Source organism: Periophthalmus magnuspinnatus, chromosome 10 (assembly GCF_009829125.3).
Source record: "Periophthalmus magnuspinnatus isolate fPerMag1 chromosome 10, fPerMag1.2.pri, whole genome shotgun sequence".
Taxonomy (NCBI): Eukaryota; Metazoa; Chordata; class Actinopteri; order Gobiiformes; family Gobiidae; genus Periophthalmus; species Periophthalmus magnuspinnatus.
This window is the reverse complement of record NC_047135.1, coordinates 21,214,616-21,235,544: the sequence shown is the minus strand read 5'-3', so window position 1 is coordinate 21,235,544 and position 20,929 is coordinate 21,214,616. Positions and strand designations below refer to the sequence as shown.

The window sequence follows — 20,929 nt, the reverse complement described above, 5'->3', positions numbered from 1 at the left end:
TGTAGTGATATCACAAGCTCAGAATGAGGTAAGGCTGTAACTATTGATTATTTTAGTACTTAGTTAGTCAACCTGTTATTTCTATTTTCTATTTTGTACTTTGAGATTTTACATTTTAACCAAATAAAAGTTGAAATATATACGGTGTCTGAAGTCTTCCGGGTACAATATGGGGTATAGGCCTATTATTAATACAAATCAGGGTAACTCGTTATTTTAATGCACCCTGAAATTACTTATTAAAGGTGCAGTGGCTGTTTTTTTAATTCCCAAAGATGAGTTTATAATTGTTTTTCACAATTTTCAGAGACCAGTTTTGCCATCACAGTAATGCAAACAACACCTACCATGCTAACGTGCACTTCCTGACAATACCTTCTCAGACAATAAAAAGCTTTATAATTAAATGTAGACAGTCTGCAGTATTTTGACCTTACAATCTGTACTAGGGCAAGATAAATTTGCCAAACAGCTTCTAATTTCTTAATTAGTATGTATTTGTCCCTAATTAACGCATTATCTTTTTCTGCTACTTACTAAAAACATTTCAGCATCAGAATAAGAAGGAAAGTGTTTGTAAATGTTTAATTAGAGGAATAATAATAAATAACATTAAAGCCACAATGTGTAACTTTTTGGTCCAAAACTAGGCAAAAATAAAAGTGTGTTGTTGCTCTCCACAAACCTGATGGGAGTGTTGTTTCCTTGGCTATAATGTCCCACAGTATCTTAATGGAGAATGTCCCAAGGAATGGCTTTAACTTTCTATTTTTATGGAATCGTGCAGGTGCAGAAAGTTTGTAATTTAATAATCTCTGTGTACATTAGCAGAATTTTGGCCCAGTGTATTACATGGTTGCTAGGTAACAGTTATGGTATTCCCTAGTGTGATGTCATGATTTACAACCAGGAAGTATGATTTTAATATTTTGGCAAAATCTTGAATATAATTATCTTAACTGTGTTTAAGTAAAATGAGTAATCCCATCTGTCATAGACACGTTCAGGGTCCTATATAATATGAAATTGATTCCCATGAGCTTTAAGCCATGTTATAATGTTATTACCTCATCAAAAACATACCTGGAGTTGCGGTTTATCGTGTTTGAGTAACCCATTATTTTTAGTCTGTATACATCCCCAAAGCTCAAAATGCTCTGTTCCCCCTAACGATGTCATGGAGCTGTTGTTTTCAAGATAGCAGCTCCTTTTACCTTTTATTCATTAGAGATTGGCAATTCCAGAGCTGAAATCATCCAAATGATTCTAGTGAAGATGTATGAAGTTTAAAAACACAGTGGAGCACTTCCTGTATTACCACATGACATCACAAGGTGGGATAGAGTGTTTTCAGTTTGAGTGAAGGGCTCAGCCTAAATGCGCAGGGTTTGTGTTAAACATGTGTGAATGAAACAAAAGACAACTCCAGGTATGTTTGTGATGAGGAAACAACAGCAGAGAATAGTGTTTAATAATCAACTCGTCCAGATTACTGTGATGCCGCCCTGATCCTTCGCACAGATGAAAGCAGTCAGGGCGAGACTCCTGCCTTGAATGCATCGTGAGCGCAAGCAGCCGGCGCGCGGGGAGAATAAAGTTGAGACATCCACGCCGCCTGTCTGTCTGCCTGCCTGTCTGTCTGCCTGTAGCCTGACGGTTTCGGGCTCGTTAAGACGCGGAGGAGCAGGTCGCCCCTCGGTTCTCACATCACAGCCCCATCACAAATTCTTTCAAGTGTCCTTCTGCGTCGCCGAAGATGACAACGGCGAATCGATAAGCGCTTGAAATGAAAAGGAGCCGTGGGTTTGGCCCCCGAGGCGAGAGATTTGACAGCCGCCAGCTTCTTCCCCCCCCCCCCCCCCCCCCCTCTCCCTCCTCCTCACCCCCTCTCCCTCTCTGAACTTGTGCCGTGTCTCCTCCGCACCTTTACGCGTGAGAAAAGCGAAGATTCCACGCTGCATTTTCTTTTAATTTCTTGTATAAAAAGAAAGTACAGAGGGGCATATAAATAACTGCGTTCTTGCCTGGCCCCGGTGTCAGTGAGGGGTTGGATGGAGACGTAATGTGTGCGTAACGGTGCGAGTAATTGCCAATGAATGCGTAATTGCGCGTATTAATTAGATGGCATCAAACATAGCCATTAAGACGTTAGAATTGCTGTTAGAATTTCTGGGTTTTGGATGGCATCGCAACATTCTACAGGGCAGTATTGTTAGTTAATATTAGTATTATTAAGGAGATGGGGGCAGTTAAAACGTATCTTGCCGAAATACAGATTTTTGTTTTAATACAATGAGCTTTTGGGTCTAGTCACTGATAGAAATGATCAGATTCAACATTTGTGAACGCACGTTTTGTGTATTTCATGCCTAAGTAGATGTAATCAACAGGGAAAACTGCCTTTTGTCCCTGATCTGGAAGTATGACATCATCACATCACCACCAATAGGTTGCGTTCATTTTCAAGAATTTAATGATGTCATAGTTTCCAAATGGCCTATTTAAGTCCATGGAAGATTTACATTTTTATTTTTTATTTTTAAATAAAGAACCAAAATTGTAATCCACTAGTATTGAAGGTTATCATCACTGATCAGTAATTGGTTTCCCAAACTTGTCATATTAATCTAATGTCTTAAAGTCCTTTCAACTGACAACAATGGCGACTTAGGGGTTGAATAATGGCCCCACTTTCTGAAACAGTTATGGAAAAACTGTTTTACTTTTGTTTATTCATGCTGACAGAGAAGACATTGCACTTAGCAGCAGTTTTTCTTCTGTGTGGATAGGCCCCGTAATTACAGAGATATTAACCATAAAACAGCTCAACAAATCTACAATCTGGCAGTTACGCAGCAGATTCAACCATAGAATTCTGACCTGTCCTCCAGCTCAGTTTTAAAATCTAGGGGAGAAAAAAAGTGAATGCAACCTATTACTACTTATTTGATTTTATATTTTAGTTTTAGATTCACCAACAAGTATAAAATGGTACATTAGGCCTATAAAGAGGTTTGTAATTGAGCCCTTACGAAGAAGTGTCTATTTTGGGTCATTTTAGTGTAATTCTATTAAGGGATATTAATTTTCAATAATTAAATGGTTGTGCTACACTACAAAAAACAGGCCACGTTTCTTTTATTTCAAAATATTTTGCGGTTCAATCAATCAAAGATAAAGGCTGCGTTTACAGTTGGCCTCGCTGAGCTCAGTTTAGTCCCGGTTTGGTCCTGTTTGAGTCCAGGTCTAGTCCAGGTTTAGGTTCTCTGTTTAGTCCCAATTTTGATGCGGTGGTTGTTAACTGTGAACGCATCGATAGGCCTGAGTACAAATTATGAGTAAAAAGCAATGGATTTTACACCAATCCATCTCACTGGGCGTAAAAGAATCAAATCAATACGCACGAATTTGTTGTCTGTCTTTGCTAGTTTCCATTAAAACTTCTGCCTGTAGAACATACAGTGACACCAAATCTGGCCTTTCTGCTGGGCCTCGTGCGTAATGTAATCATAATATTGTCCTCACACCACAGAACGCGTCCAAACCTTGCCATTTTTACGCATGACTTTGGTTTGTGTGTTTGCGCCTGTCCGCGCCCCCTCCCGCTCTCCTCCATCTCTCCCTTCTCTCTCTCTCTTTCTCTCTCTCTCTCTATCTCTCTCTCACGGAGGAAATTCCCATGTGGACTCGGCATTAATTAGCGCTTTGATGGGAGTATGACTAAAAATGTAAACGCGGGATTACGGAGGCAGAGAGGCGGGCCTGCTCTGGGCGCGGACCGGTCTACGGCGCTTGGAAATCGGATCGAAGCATTGGCGTCGGTGCCAGCTGCGCATTTTACGCACATAGTATACATTATAAAGTCGCATTATAGAATTGTCAATGTAATTTTTTGGTAGGTTAAGCAGTAGATTGAGAAAACCTTCCTAATTTATACAGCTATTTGGACAAATAATGTATTCCATGTATGCTATTATTATTATAAATCTATAACCTTATGTATATCATTATTCAAAATAATACATTGTGGATATATGACTCGGATTAGGAGATATAGACGCTTACATGTTTATAAATTAGCTTTGATTCCTCATTGATAAGTCTGAAACAGTACCCATGGCAACGAGGCTAAGATTATCATAAAAGCGGTGTATTTCAAATGGATATCTATATTATTTCATTTCATAACCTTGCTGTGTTTGGAATAAAACTCAGATTAATTTGTTATGCATTCCCCACGTGGTTTGAATCTGCGCGTTTTGATGGACTGGATCGAGTAATATCTTATCTTTCACCTTTTGCGCTTTTTTTTAAGATGTCATTTTGTTTGTTTGATTGCTGCTGAAAGTTGAGCTTCACCACACACGCACGCACACACACACACACACCCACATCACGTAGGGATACACACACGCAAGCGCACACACAAGCACACACGCACACACACACGTAACCACTCGGCCCACAGCAGCGCGCTTAGACAACAAGCACACCCCCTTTGGAAACCCGGGGTCCCTCTCTCCTTTAGCTGCTCCTCTGCGCTCTAAAAGACAGCGAGGGAAAAATGCGCCACTATCGGAGCGTCTTTCAAGCAGGGAAAAGTTAACGACACGACTCCCATCCGAGCTACGAAGACGACAACACACCCCGTGAAATAAGCGACACAAGAACTAGATAGATTGAGCCATCGATTTGTTATTTATTTATTGTTTTGGATAACGTTGCCGCAGGAGTCCCGTTCAGTCGCTCCTTGGACTTTGATAACGTTTTACTCCCCCCCCACCCCCCAAAACTGCTTTCTTTCCTTGGGATTAAAATTTTCCAACTTGAGCGCACATACGAGCAGAGAGAAGAGTTGAGAGAGACACGGCAGTTTTTTTGGAGAGAGGTAAGTTCAACGCTTAAGCAAAAGTGAGTTGTGACTTTAGGCGGGTGGGGGAATTGGTTCCGCTCGGGTTTTCTCGCTTCCCTCTCCCTCCCCGTGACTTTCAAAGCGGCTGGAGTAATGATGTATCGTTAGCGGTGAAGGATATAGTGAAAGAGCCGCTGTCTGGTGTGGGAACGCGGAGAGCTTTGGAGTCAGCGCGTTTTGGCGATGGTTCTTCTGTGCGTCATGGCATAGGAATTAGCCTTATAATAAATGTTTAATGCGCTTTCAAATGCTTTATTTCAATACGGAAGAGCCAATATGACTTATAATAACTCACATGCGTCGTTCATTTAGAGGCTCAGACGCGTTAGGGTTGCTTTATTGTACTTCTTAGTTGGAAATAAAAACGTATAGCGTTTTTTTTTTTTTTATTCTGACAGAAAAATATTGCCAAGCCTTATTGTGCATTGGGGCACGATATTAATGTTTAAGAATTATCCTGGGATATTCCAGGTCTTGAGGTCGTAAAACGGACATAAACCTTTTCCTAATATAATGTTAAGGATGCGACATGTACAATCACCATATTAAAATCGGGACTAAACTAGGGAACTAAACCAAGACTAAACCAAGACTAGACCGGGACTAAACCAATTGTACATTTGGGCCAACAACAGCGCAAAACTAGGACATTTCACGCTAAATATGATTCCACTTTCTGACACTTAAAAACTTATGGAGTGTCAAACCGACTCTGAAAAGTCCACGTTGTCATGACTACAAACCATACGGGGAAGGTTGGTGCTGTATCTCAGTCTATTGCGCGTTCATTTCCAAACGCGTGTCCTGTGCCAGCTTTCTGTCGCCACTGGGCCCGGTGCCATGTTGACTGCGACTCGGTGACTGACTCGTCTCAAGCCCGCCTGCACCGCTCCGGCTGCCGGCTGTGCTATAAGTGAGGGCGCATGGAGGAGTCGGATTAGCAGTATACGCTCCACTCCTCACGCTTTGGGGGCATTCGGGCATTCGGCATTAGATAGACTTGGTTTGGTGACATTGCGCAGGGAATGGCGCGTTATGGGTGATTACGCACGTGTGAATATGGCCCGGCCTGAGCCGTTACGAGGCCTAATTTGAACCACGTCTGATTTGTCGTATGTTCTCATCAACACTTTGAAGCGTTTAATGTGAATTCAGAATATATATATATATATATATATATATATATATATATATATATATATATATATATATATATATATATATATATATATATATATATATATATATATATATATATATATATATATATATATATATTTGTGCTCACTCGTCAAACATATTCAGATTTTTGCCAATTGATTTTTACAAAACACGTGATTTATTGCATTTATTTTTATTTTATTTTTTCACAACCATAACTCCTTCGTCACACATACACATGTGTATGGTAAAAAAAAAAAAATAATTATATATATATATATATATATATATATATATATATATATATATATATATATATATATATATATATTATTATATATTTTATTTTATGTTTGTATGTTGCCCAATTAGTGTCTTGTTAAGTCAAAACTTGCCAGAATGTAAATCAGTATTACGATTTGATGACTGTAGTGATAATGCCAAGGTCCAAACAATATCACTGGAATGTGCCTTGGAGAGCCGTATTACGCGCGAATAACCCGCAGTGTGCGAGGCCTCATTCCGCGCGTGAGTTATTGGAGTCAGCCCTCGTTAAAGTGCAGTGATTAGACAACACGCTGTAACCTTCCGCCCGGAGCCTGACCCGTACTATTTCATCCAGGTACAGCCCGTGTCAAACTTAACCTCGTCTCCTCTTCTTTCTCGTCTTCATACGCGGAGGAAGAAATAGAAAAAAAAGAGGAGAGGAGAGGAAAAGGCGATGTAGAGCAGGTGAAAGGGAGAGGGGAGGAAAGTGGTTAACAGCGCCGCGACTGCATGCAAATTTCCTCCACGTCGAATTATCATAAGCAAACAGTGTGAGCCTGGACTAATAAAAACCCCCATCTGTGTAACTTCATATCGAGGCGCAGCGATAATGAATTTTGTAATATCCCTCCAACAGACATCTCAATCAGACGCTAATCCCCGTGATTTTACTCCGGGATCGGCGAGCTGCCTGCCTGCCTCCGTCTCTCCGTGTCTCTCCGCCTCTCCCCGCTCCCCTCTCCTCTCCTCTCTCTCCCCCGAATCCCTGCGCCCGACACCGGATCAGTTTATTCTGAGAAACACGGTGTATAGTCGGATGATAAGATGCTGCAGGGTTAGGATTGCGCGGGTGGTAACAAAGCACTGAACCTCAATAACAAGATGGCTATTTTTACGCACTATTGGTTACCATATTGTTTTATCAACATTCTACATTCTCAGCATGTATTACTGCAGAGTTTGAATGCAAGGACAGTTGAATTGTAATCTAGAGGTTTTGTCAAGTGGTTGAATAAACATGGCGGGATACGTATTTTATTTTTTATTTTTTTTTGCCTAAAAAAAGTATATATAGTATATATATATATATATATATATATATATATATATATATATATATATATATATATATATATATATATATATATATATATAAAGAACTAGGGATACTTGATCATCTGATAGAGGGGCATAATCAATATCTAAACAATTATAATTAAAAAAAATAAAAATAAAAACACTATCAAATGCTGTGAATATATACCGGTAATGAAATATCTCCAGTATGGCAACTTTTACGCACGATTGGTTACTATCAGTGGTGATTATTATTAGGCTGTTGTTGCAGGATCTCGAAGGTTTTCTCATTTTCTCACAATAATTGAGAAGCCTACTACCATGTTACTGTGTTCTGATAAATTAATATCAATGCTGAATTTGAGATTCAACATTGAATAATATCACCTTGTTATCCCAAAAGTAAGCGATTACGCAGCATGTTTTACGCAGAAAAGCCTAACGTATTTTAATTACGCACGCTTACATACATGTGTTTTCCCATAATTCATTCCATAATTGTATACAAGCAGATATATAATTGCAAATCTAACAAATTGTTGATCAATATGAATTAAAACGTGTCTTATCATTTCACAGATTTCCAAAACAAACAAAAAAACAAAAAAAACCCGCATTGATGGAGTCCCACTGCCGCAAACTGGCGTCAACGTGCGCACAGATTGGTGAGTATGACGCACACATGTCACCTACATTATTGACATTATTGTCTCTCTCGTTTAAACGTATTTTTATTAAAATTATAGAGCACGGATTTGTTGTGTCTTTTCTGATTTAACCTTACATTCTATCTATTCTGTTTTGCTTCATCAATTTTGGAATGACACATTTTTGTAGATCACCATGTTCCTTGATGTTGCTCCTAACTGTCAATTATTTACTTACTCAAGTACATTTTGTGGGAAACATTAAACAATATTGAGAATATGCTCGGGAGTTAGATTAGTATAGTTTATAGTTAGATTAGTATTTTTTATTTTTTATTTTTTGAGAGGCAGCAGAATTACTGTTCTTATGTTTGAATACAATTATATACTTATGTTTTATTAAATCAACTTTTTTTTTTTTTTATCAATCGCAACAATAAACTACACATTAAATTATGATAGGTCACATCTGTTCATTTAATGCCTTTTATCATTTTGGAGATCGTTTTCCTTTCTTGTGTATGCAAATATGAAATTCAAATCTTTTCCAAATTACTCCTGATGATTTTCTTGCATTTTCACGAAAACACTGTTCGTAAACCGAATATATTTAAAAACCCTGTTTGGTTGTTTCATTGGAACAGGCCTGAACACGCAGCCCCAAGTCCTCAGTGCTAGAGCGACCCCTGATGGTCCATATAGTCATTGCAGCTTTATGCACTGAGCTCCATCTTCAAGCTACTTCATTTACCCCACACCTTAACTGGATAATACATGCAATATTTACTAAAACATAAACATTTTTACGCAAGTTTTACAGTTCTTGAAGAAATTACAATAATGCATTTCAACCATTAACATACAATTCTATTAATAATACATTAAACAATGATATTAAGTAAGTAATTTTCACGACATAAAAATAGATGTTATTCATAATCTTTAGCCCTTTACGGAAACTACTCCATGTGATTGTATTACGCTCTTAACGAATATCCAATCCGGCTCATTTGCGTTCATTACATCGCCACTGACTGGATACATTGCCCTTTTCTCGCTCCATTGGTGTTCATATCGATTCAAAAATAAACCCAAAACGTTACGCTCACTTTTTTTTTCTTCGCCGCGTCGTTGCCTTGTGCCTCAGGGGAACTACTTTAAACCTGTAATGGATGCCTCTTCGTGCGCTGGAATATCCTAATAGCGGAATGCGTTCTGGCTTTAATCCTATGTAAAAAAAAAAAAAAAAAAAAAAGAAAGAAAGAAAAAACCTTTGTGTCGCTGCTGTATTGACTGAATTGCTAATTAATGGCCCTCTATGGCGAAGGAGGCCTATTGCGCGCAGTAATCCGCACAAGAGAGATAAGGCATTCCGAAATGAAGAGGAAAGCGATAATCCACTTCAGGTTTGGTTTAATACGGAGAAAGGAGCAGCGCGGGGTTACAGGGCGAAGTGCAGCCAGGTTAGATGTGTGGACTTGGGGACAAAATAGAGCCGCTGTTCGTGGAGGGAATGGGGAAATGTGTGTTCAAATCCAGAATGATTAAAAAAAACAAATAACTGAAAGGTGACAGGTCTTTACTGTCTGTATTTAGGATACAAATTATTCGAGGTGGGATAATTGAGATTGAGACCATTTTGGGGAAGCATACAATTCTATAGGTAATTAGGCTATGTATTTTAATTGAGATGAATCTAAATGCTCTTACTAATACTATTGTTAATCTTTACATCTGGCGATATGGTTAGATAAGTATAGCTTTAGAACAGACTTTATCACTAACATTCAACATTTGAGAATTGAGAATTTTTTATTTTAAAAAATTCCAGCCCTTGTTCTGGGTTTCACAGAGAGGACAGTTTAGGACCGTTGCCATAGCAATATGGGGTTAAAATAAAATACTCTTCAAATTATCAAAAGCCCTCAAAATGTCGCCTTAAAATGGGAAGCATAATTAATCGTTACAGGGATATAGCTATGTATGTATTTTTTATTTATTTATTTATTTATTTATTGCTCATGCCATTCCAATCTGTTAGCATCAGTTTAAAGAGTCAACTATTTTTTCACACTGAGATCTCATCACTGAATATGAAATCAGCCAACTATATGAAAGCATGAAATTGAATTGTAAATTTCAAAACAAAACATTATTTTTATTATTATTGTTTTTTGCCTTTTGAATTTGGATTCTATGCCCTTAAGGCAATTCTTAATCATATCAAAGCCACATACTTGCCAAGTTTGTTCAATATACTCACATACATTTGAAATCTAAATGTATGCAGTTTCTGTTTATATTAGTGCGTAATTTCACAGTATTACGCACGGATTACGCACCAGTTCCAGTGCCATTTTTGCGCTTTGGAAGACTCGGGGTTGGCCTCCACAGTGTCTTGACACCTTATTTATAAATGAGGGACTCTGAAGGAGTTTTGTGCAGCACCAAATCCAACCGTCTACCCTGCACATGATATTACCAAATTATTATTATTATAGATCTGGTTATTTCCTACATGTTTATGACCAGACTGTTGTGATCCAGACCAGTTTTACTCCAGATTATTTGTTCACCTGATTTAGCTCTTTAGTGTACACTTTATTAAACCAGTTACTTCGGCGCGTCCTCTCGTCCCAGTTTAACCTCGAAAATCCCAACCAGTTAGTGCTTACACTTTGGATATCAACGGGGAATTAAACAGAAAAGACCCGACAAATTGGCTCAAATGATTAAAAGTCCTCCTTCAGAAAAATTCTTAGGCAAATGAGAGACTTATCAGATTAAAAATAACGCCAGATGAGTGGTTGGCGAGGAGGGTTGCGCGCGGAGGACGCCCAGCAGCTAAGCGCCCTGATAAACTAATCCCTCGTCAACAAACCCAAGTGTCCGCGCTCTGGTGACTCCGGTGGGGCTCGTTTGAACGGACACTTGAAGCGTGTCCGCGGAGGTCACGGGGAGAGGGGCACTGGACAAGCGGCGGGACAGAGGCGGGGCCGAGGCTTTCCTCTGGACACTGCTTACAGTGGGAGCAGGGATCACAGGGTTTCAAATGGCTCCAAAAAATGTTATACACAAATGGTGTATTGAAGTAGTTTGGAGATTTTTAAAACATTGTCACAATTGTGGCACAACACCTTAACTGACAATAAAACATTTAAGTAGGAGTGGCTGGTATATTCTCTTGCACAAATTCATATCTCTGAGGATTTTTGGTCGTGTCTGGCCTGTATTTGACAAGTGCGCACTCCCTCGCTCTGCGCGTTTGGAAAACAGTCCTTTTTTCCACCTTATTTATTTTCATACACGCTTTGTGCCGCAGTGTTTGATATTCAGACTTCTTCAATAAAAGCCTTTATCCGCGCGGTGCCCCTGAGTAAACTGCGGTGACAGCGACTGCGTCCCTATCAATAGAAGCGCGCGCTTCACTGGGCCACTGGACGCAGCTCATAAAGCGAGGCCAAACTATGTTATTCTCATTTTATTTGGTCTTGGGCTGCTGCTGCCGCCGCTGCCGCGGTGCCATCGCTCTTTACATGCTTTTATTTGGAGACTGGCATTGGTGGACACGTTTAGCGCGCTGCGGTTGGCTGGACGCACGAGGCTGTGAGAGAGGAGAGGCGCACGAGGCTGTGAGAGAGGAGGGGGCGGGCGCAGGGCTGTGACGTGGAGCTGCGGTGGAGAGGCGCGGTGGGGCAAGGGAGGCAGCAGTGTGCAGACGCCTCTGGATCTAATATCACCTACCTGCGCTTGTCACTCCGTGCAGCCGCATGGCAGCTCTCAATGGCCCGCGCTGAGCACCTCTCCTTTTTACGCACAAAGGAACGGCATCGCCTCATCTTCCTTTCACGGACTTCCTTTTCTTTCCGCTTCTGAGGGAACTTACGCAGTTTGGGTTTTGACAGCCGCCTCTCGCGTGCGCTCTTTTCCCCATGAACTCTATGAGGGACCCGGTGAGCCTCGAGCCGCAGCACGTATCCGGGACTAAACTGGGCTCCTCTTCGCACCACGCGGCTCTGGCCATGGCCTCGAGCCTGCAGCCGCTGCAGCGAGCGGTGGATGTCAAGCACCGGCTTGAGGTGCACACGGTGTCGGACACGTCCAGCCCGGAGTCCGTGGGTAAGAGCCGCGTGTGCGCGCTCCCATCTGGACAGCATCTGGCAACACACACCAAAGTCTTTTGTGCGATCCACCACCAGTGTTCCAGTTATTCTTGGATATATACAGAACTTGTGTTTAAAAACGCTCAATAAAAGTGTCATTGTGGGCATTGAAAAAAACAACAGGTTTATGCAGATGTACGGCTATTCAAATTCTCCTGGAGTTTCTAGACAGCTCATAAAACTCAAGAACAATTTAAATATTTCTCAATTACATTCATACCGTGCGTAATGTATGAATATTTTGTGCGTTTATATTTTGGAACTATTTCTCTTGAGCGTCAAATTTTAGTAAAGTGTGTGCCAGATGGTAAAACACAGGGTATTGTTATCAATAATTTCCAATAATACAATTAATTGATTTATTTTTTTTCAGATGATATGTTTTATCAGAGGTATATCAGAGAAAGTCAACATAATACAAAAATAACTACATTTCAAATACAAATGTAAGACACAAACTCCACACATTCCAGAGGTTTTCTTATGAATAGTTTACAACAGTTCCTCTACAACCCTTTGACGAAACTCAGCCTAACACGCGTGTGCTCTAACAGAGAAGGAGAAGGTTCTGAACAAAGCCGACGACTCCTCGGATGACCCGTCCAAGAAGAAGCGCCAGCGGCGGCAGAGGACGCACTTCACCAGCCAGCAGCTGCAGGAGCTGGAGGCCACCTTCCAGAGGAACCGCTACCCGGACATGAGCACCCGGGAGGAGATCGCCGTTTGGACCAACCTGACGGAGGCCCGCGTCAGGGTAAGGACAGAGGCCCCTGGGAGCCCACACTCAACTGCATTTATCCCTATGTTCGGATTTTACGTGCTGACGTCAAAGGACACACATTCACGCGGACTTAATGTGGGGTAGAATTGATCTAATCTCTTAACAGGCAATCTCTTAATTTTTAATTTATATTTACAACAATAATCTACTCCTGCGTAAATATGCTGTAGGCCATGTGCGCTAGATCACATATTAAATGGTGTGTGTAAAACTAGTTCAGCATAATCACAAAAAGTTATATTTCCATTGTCAGTTACCAAAATTCCCAAACTAGGAGCTTGCTTTAGCGGTTTGGTGCAACATGAAGCAATGAATAATAATAAATATAAACTATAACAAAGGCGTTAGACTTTAGCAGAGTTTTAATACAAATTAAACCATACAATCAAGACACTAATGCCATTAATTACATGCAATCAGATGTAAAAACGTAGTGTAAATAAATGTGACAAATTCTCCGTAAAGTGTGTTCTTACGCAGCCCGTTATTTGCGCGCACTGACGACGTAATTGCGCATTAATGAGCTCGTTAACATTACAGGCTATTGACATGTGTAGTGCCAGATACCAGCCGCGTTCTCCCGCTCGTGTGAAAGAGGTGCAAAGCTTGTATTTTGCGATTGTCGCCCCGGCGTTGTGTTGTATGTGTGATCCTGAGGTCAGCCCAATACACATCCAGCCGCGGAGAGGAGCGCGCGACGGGACAGAGGTGTGTATTCCGTGGAAGATAATAATAAGGCTAATCACGGCTGACTCATTACGCAAGCGATGAGTGCGTGTTTGTTAGCGTGTGCAACAGCGCGTTCGAGTATTTATAGAGGTGCTGTAGGGGGATTTTTAGACTTTTTTATGAACACTTTTTTATTTTACGCAATGGAGCAGAGTTACACTCGTTTACAAATATGATAGCTTTTGTAAAATTGCCTAAAAATAAAATAATATATAGGTCAACGCAATAATTTCCAAATGTCACATTATTGACTAATTAAACCAATTATCCAAAATGATGGGGACATAATTTTAACCGAGTTTCTTTTTGCTTTGAGAATTACTCGTGTTACGCTTTTCTGTCCTACAAATATTTTAAGCACATACACAGTTATTTGAAATTACCATCAATTTCGTAAACAGTTTGAATGCTTTGTTTCATTTAGGCAAATTGGCACGCTATAATACTAAACCAAAGCGAGCCTTTTTAAAATTACGCAGCAGTGAAGGTTTGCGTCACCATTTTTCGCCATTCATGATCCAATTCTTACCAATACGCGTGTTTTCTTCTAGGTGTGGTTCAAGAACAGACGAGCCAAGTGGAGGAAGCGCGAGCGGAACCAGCAAGCCGAGCTGTGCAAGAACGGCTTCGGCCCGCAGTTCAACGGACTCATGCAGCCGTACGACGACATGTACCCGAGCTACACGTACAACAACTGGGCCGCCAAAGGTCTCACGTCCGCCTCGCTGTCCACCAAGAGCTTCCCTTTCTTCAACTCCATGAACGTAAACCCGCTCTCCTCTCAGACCATGTTCTCCCCGCCCAACTCCATTTCCTCCATGACACCCAGCATGGTGCCGTCGGCGGTCACGGGGGTCCCGGGTTCGAGTCTCAACAGCCTCAACAACTTGAACAACCTCAGTAACCCGTCACTCAACACGGGAGTGCCCACGCCCGCCTGTCCTTACGCGCCCCCCACGCCGCCCTACGTGTACCGGGACACTTGTAACTCCAGTCTGGCCAGCCTCAGACTCAAAGCCAAGCAGCACTCGAGCTTCGGATACGCCAGCGTGCAGAACCCCGCCACCAATCTGAGCGCGTGCCAGTACGCCGTGGACAGACCGGTCTAATAGAGAGCTATACACTGCAAAAAAAAAAAAAAAAAAAAAAAAAAACTAAGAGAGAGAGAGAGAGAGGGGGAAAAAAAGGGAGGAAAAAAAAGTGGCCGCCAGGCTGTGCCGCGTAAAAGCGCACGGAGAGGGGCGAGTCTGCGTCTGCGGGTGGTGTTTTGGAAAATGCTTCGGGAATTTTGGAGATCTGCGATTTAAAAGGGCATGGCATTTTAGCCAAAAGTGAGTTGTCAAATTGCTATCTCAATTCACTGCCAATTATACAAACATATTCAAAAACAACAAAGCACTAGCCAATCTATAGAACACTATTTTATTAAGAGCCAAATGTGCGTAATTAGGTAAATTCCAAGAAAGCATACATTACTTTCTTTACATTGTAAAAAACCTGTTACACAGCTTTGCATACTAATAAAATTGACGGACTTACAACTAGCCTAATTTGTTTATGAAAATGACTTCCTAAGCATGTCATGTAAGCACTTTTCTGAGCCCTGTAGTCAGTAAGTCTTCACAATATGTTCGAAATTTATGGAGAACCCCTTTACCATAGTAAAGTAGTCGTATTAGACCAGTGCCAAGTTTGGAGTGGCTAAAAGTGCGGATGGTATAATGCAATCATAACTTATCGCTTGCACTAAGATGTTTTTTGTTGTTGTTTTTTTCTTTTTCTTTTTTTTTTTTTTAAGTCCCAAGCCAAGTTAGTTATGGTAATACGCATTTATACATATCATGCCTCAAAAAGCATTTAAGAAGCAAATGAACAGGTTTACCTGCAGCTTTATTGGACATTTTTATTTACATTTTGTTAGCTCTAGCACTATCCAACATATCCAGGCAAGGTAGCATTCCAAATGCCATCTTGAAACAAAATATGAATATTCCAACGTTTACTATAGGCTGTTCAAATACAAATCCATATACAAATACATAATTATCCGCAAGGTTCAGATGAAGAGATCTTTGCCTGATACTTAAAGATAGCACTTTTAAAAAAATATTTTTATTATTTTTTTGAAGCACCCCAAGTTATGGCACAACCTACCACTAATGTCCACTCTCTGCCCTCCTTCAAAGAGCCGGAACGTGGATTTTTTTGTGGATGCGTCAATACGAAAAGGCGTCAGGTTGGTCTTTTTTTTTCTTTTTTTTTTTTTTTTTTTGCAGTGTACGCGCAACCAGGCATCCGCCACAGGAACAAAAGACTACTACACCACTACTTTTTGTGTTTTCGGAACTAAACATTTCTGGAGAGTATGATTCCGCCAGTTGGACATTGTAAACTGGTTGGAGGCGCGCAGCAGGCGTTATCACTTCGTTACGGTCACAACATGGCGTCTTCGCTGGACTGTGGACTTATACTGACCCTCAAAAGGTTGTATATATATAAATATATATATTTGAGTTCATCTCCTGTTTGAATGCCTCCGAATTGTCTCCTCTCCTTCTCCAAATTTATAAAAACGCATGTGGATTTAAAAAAAAAAAAAAACTGATGAAAATAATAACGGAATTTTGCTTGCAAACAGGAATGTACATACTCAAACGCACCATCCGTGTGTTTGTAGCATATTATAAATTTATTATTATTAATGTCTGTGTGAGTTTAGACTAGCCATTCTGGATTTTAAAAAGAAACAAAAATGGTCCTGCGACATTATTTCTTTTCCTGTGTAAACTATTTGGTACAGTTTTTTTTCCTTTATTTTACAACAACCCCAAAAACAATTGTGCTTTATTTAATGGAAGTAAATATATTGTTCCCAAACACGCAGCGTTATTGAATCTTTGTAACGGGGTGACAGCCTGTCTATACGCTTTGAGTGTGTGTCTGTGTGTGTGTGCGGGATATTTGTCATAATGTGGGGACTTAAACATCTATACGTACATCTTTTATTATGTATTATATAACAACATGGTTTAAGGTGCATTTGACATGTTAGACTATTTCACTAAAACATAGCTAATATAAATATGTTTAAGATTTTACAAAAAAAAATAAAATAAAAAAATCTTGCTTCCTGGTTGAACATGGGGAGCAGATATGCCATATAAGTAGGCTAGAAGTAATTCCATAAATGTCACCTAGCAACCATAAAGTTACTAAGGGTCTAAACGTGTTCAGATCACACAATAGTTATGATTGGACAAATAAAATGAAGGGTTACACTGGCAGAAAATGTCTTCCTTGTGCGTAAATTGTCCCTGCATTTTGGCTGGATTTAGAACTCACCGCTACTTTCTGTATTTCTGTACTTTTCTTCTCATTTTTTACCACAAAGTACCATTTGACTGATGTAAAACTACCACAGGTACTATCCCACCAAACCAGGAAATAGTTACTAAATCATGAAAACCTGTAATATGTTCTTTAAGGTTAGGAAAACTCTCAAAAAAAACGGATGCAAGTTAAAGTAACGTCGCCAAAAAGCATGCAAACCCACTGTGTGTATGTGTGTGTGTCCAATCTCTGCAGACTACACAAAAGGCGATTCTCCAATACACATAACAGCGAGATGCTCCGTCAGATTAACTGCTGAATACACGTTCGGCGGTGCCAAAACACAGCCGGCTGCTCTGCTCACTGGGGCTTGAAATAACACGGGAATCAACAAACAAGCGCGCGGACCACACAACAATGGCGACGCTCCATTAGGACGGGGATTTAAGAGGCGTCTGAAGTCACTCTGCGTTTCAGGTATAGGCATTACGGTATTACGCACACGTCGTTTGTTTATTTACGTCTAAGCGACCTGTGCCGTTTGTTTTACGCGCGGGTTCCTGTACAAATTGTTCGTATATTTTCGTCTTAGGTGTTGTAATAATAATAATAATAGTCATAGCAACGCTTGGAGACACTGTCAGTCGTTTAGGTGATGGTGCAGGCGAGTTTAGAGATAGGCAACTTCCGCGCGCTACGGTCTGTTGGATAAGCCTTTACGCGCACGTTTTCCCCGAGCATTTATCGTGGTATAAACATATAAACCAATTTGTGCACGTATTTTAGAATCCTGACTGCAAATGATCTGTTGGTATATTTGCGCACAACTATTAACGTGTATTAAAGGTGCACTGTGTAACATTTCCTAGTAGTATTTGTCTCCATAAAGCTATCTCATTGCATTGGGTGAAATGTTACTCAGTATAGGATTAAACTTCTTTTAATCCCTCTGGAGATTAACAGATGACATGGCCAGGCTAAATTTCAGGTCAGATCTGTGGAGAGAGGAGCCCACTCACTGTATCAATGCATGTTTTCCAAGGTATTCTGGAGCAATAAACTAATAATAAATGCAATAAGTTTAATGCCATACAGTTAGACATCCCAGGCAGTGCGATAACATCTCCATGGAGACAAGCAGGTAGCGTACCCACACCAGAAGTTACATAGTGCATCTTTAAAGAGACTATCTTAACTGTGATGTCAAATGTACGCACTGACACATGGAATATTTACACATACTACATAATTCTATAGCAACAGGTGTTATGCAATGGGATTTGAGCTGGTGGGCTGCTACTATCTGATGTTTTGTTTGCCGTGTGTAAATTTGCAGCGCCAAATCACTCTGTTGTATCTCTCTATAGGAGCTTAAACAAACAAGCCATAGAGGTATGTAGGATGAGACCTGCCCTGCTACCCCTCCGCTCAGTAAATGTAGACTATAGTTGAATGCTGTCAACATAAAGTTAAACATGCACTGCGTAACTTTTCTAGTCCTTTCCAGCTGTAATTTTTAATGGCGGTTGCTTTATTTTATTTATTAGTTTATTTAAATGGGACAGAACAGAGGGCATTGTTACATTTAAAAAGGAGACATTTTACTTGTATGGGGTATTGCTAACAAGTAACATATTTAGGTCACCATGTTGCATTTTATTGTTTTGAAAGTGATATATTCACTGAAAACAACATATTAACCTAATGAACTGACCATCACATTGGGTTTGTCAAGTTGCCGTGTATAGTTTTGTACAATGTTTCATGTACATTTATGAACAATTGTTGTTTGGGAGCATGGGCGACGTAGGCTTTTGGGCTGAACATTGCGCAGAATCTTACGGCTAACTATAAGGAAGGTTCAAATAGGTCCCAGGAGAGATCGCTAAATTATTTAATCATAGATGGAAACACGGATGACATCTAAAACCTCAAGTCAGGGATGTTTTTGATAAGGGAACAATGTTATAACATGGTAGAAAGCCCCCAAAAATAAATGTTGCATAATAATAATAATAATTTTTAATGTAGCAACAGAAGTATACAGACATTATAACATGAAGCACGGTACAACATACAATAACACACATTAAAATGGCTTTAGTGTTCACATGTGGTTTAGTTTCAACCACAGAATGATCCACAGAATATATTCGGCTTGCATTTATTTAACTCTAGGTGTTTTTACAATTAATTCTTACTTCATTCTTATTATGAGCTGGATTGCCTTTCCACAGATCTATAACATGGCCTAGTGGTGTCATTTGTTTGTCTTCATGGAGATAGATCGGTTTAATGCATACTGTGAAACCCAACAGGTGAAACAATAATGTTGCCATGGAGATTGGCAGGTGGCAGACCCTCCTCCTGAAACGTTGCACGCTGCACTTTTAAAATTGCTTTGAGAATATGAAATGTTTAGAATTGTGCAGTTAGTTGGTCAAAATGTTGGATCCTGGGCTGAATGTGAACAAAATAATATACCAGAGGGAAAAACTTAACTAAAGAATAGTAAAAAAGACTAAAAAGAAAAGATTAAACTTGGAGTAAAGGTACATTCATGCTTATATATTCATATGAAAATTGGGGCCAGACCAGAACTAAACCCAAAACTAAAACTGGACTAGATCAGGGCTATACCTGGGCCAAACTACATCAGGATTAAAACTGGCTCAATTCATAACAAAATACTAAATGTGAATGAACCTAGACTAAAAGACTAGACCACGACAAGACCAGAATTTAAACTAAAAATGGACTAAACCCGGACTTAAATAAACAACAAAACTTGGTTAAAACGAGGACTAAACCAGGATTTAAGGTGCGTTCACACTTCCACAGTTATTCTACAGCAATAAAGTTCTACACTTTTTGTCATGTGCATTCTAAAATTCTATTAAAACAAGACTTAAGTCAGACGGAAGGAACTGGACTAAGATGGACTAAACCAGAACTTCACACTTGTGTAGTTATTCAACCCCAAGAGAGTTCTACCAATTGTCATGTTTATTCTAAAATCTATTAACATTTGCTCTAGCTAACGTAATTCTAGTTAGTGGACATCTTCCTAGACTCCGCTGTAATACTGTGTTAAAAAGACAAATAAACTCTTGGACGTGGTAATAGGGCAGATGTTATGTTTGGACAGGTCACCTCTCAAGGGAGCCATATTGTCAAAAGAAATAAATCAGGGCGCACGCTAATGCTGTTTTCACCTACTTGGCTAAATATATAACCACTGACACTGTGAAAAGCCAGCACTGGTTTTGATCTTTGGAGGATTCCCACTTGTCCCAAACCAGTCTGGGAGTGATGTGGTGAGGCCTTTTGTGCACGGTCTCCTTGGTAATCAGTGGACAGAAGATAAGCCAGGGCCAATATGCATGTCTGCTCCCCAATACACATCCAGTCTACATGTGTGCACAGAGAGACAGGAGACACGGGGACGAGACAGGCTAACGAGGAGTATGAGCTGGTCTTTTCTGTGGAGGTAAGACACATTCTACGCAGACACTTGTCTTTCAAGAGCGTATGGCAGGTTTTCATGTTTTGTTTTTTTAATAATTTTTATATGGTTTAGTGGGGTAGTAACATGACTCACACCAGATTGATAAGTGTAGCTCTCTTAACTGAGTTCTACACATTTATCTAGAATGGGTCTCGCTAAAAGTGATAGGGAAAACGCAAACAACATGATCAATATTTGAATCTGATTGGTCAAAGCATCACAATGGTGGAATAAGCTAGAAAGTCACAGATATTGTTCATACTCTTCCCTCTTTACAGAAGCATGGTGCATTCACTTGAATAAAACAAAAAAAAACAAAAAACGTTTCTGTTTTATGAGAAAAAAAGTTTCTGT

The 20,929-nt window shown here is 40.0% G+C and overlaps 1 protein-coding gene across 2 annotated transcripts; it reads left to right on the top strand.

Annotated features, from left to right (window-relative positions):
• Positions 1 to 4,502: 4,502 nt before the first annotated feature.
• On the top strand, positions 4,503 to 14,881 carry pitx2 (paired-like homeodomain 2). Of its 2 annotated transcripts, XM_033974140.2 has the most exons (4): positions 4,503 to 4,888; positions 7,997 to 8,082; positions 12,782 to 12,981; positions 14,289 to 14,881. In XM_033974140.2, the coding sequence occupies exons 2-4, from the start codon at positions 8,037 to 8,039 to the stop codon at positions 14,844 to 14,846; spliced, it is 804 nt and encodes a 267-aa protein (XP_033830031.1). In that variant the 5' UTR covers positions 4,503 to 4,888; positions 7,997 to 8,036; the 3' UTR covers positions 14,847 to 14,881. The 2 variants fall into 2 exon arrangements, with proteins under 2 accessions (XP_033830031.1, XP_033830030.1); XM_033974139.2 differs by lacking the exons at positions 4,503 to 4,888; positions 7,997 to 8,082 and adding an exon at positions 11,782 to 12,183.
• The last annotated feature ends 6,048 nt before the right edge of the window (positions 14,882 to 20,929 follow it).

Excerpts from the sequence above, each read along its gene's own strand:
- pitx2 (XM_033974139.2), top strand. The coding sequence starts at position 11,997 with ATGAACTCTATGAGGGACCCGGTGAGCCTCGAGCCGCAGCACGTATCC. Across the intron at positions 12,184-12,781 it reads GTCCAGCCCGGAGTCCGTGG|AGAAGGAGAAGGTTCTGAAC; the intron begins GTAAGAGCCGCG and ends GTGCTCTAACAG. Across the intron at positions 12,982-14,288 it reads TGACGGAGGCCCGCGTCAGG|GTGTGGTTCAAGAACAGACG; the intron begins GTAAGGACAGAG and ends GTTTTCTTCTAG.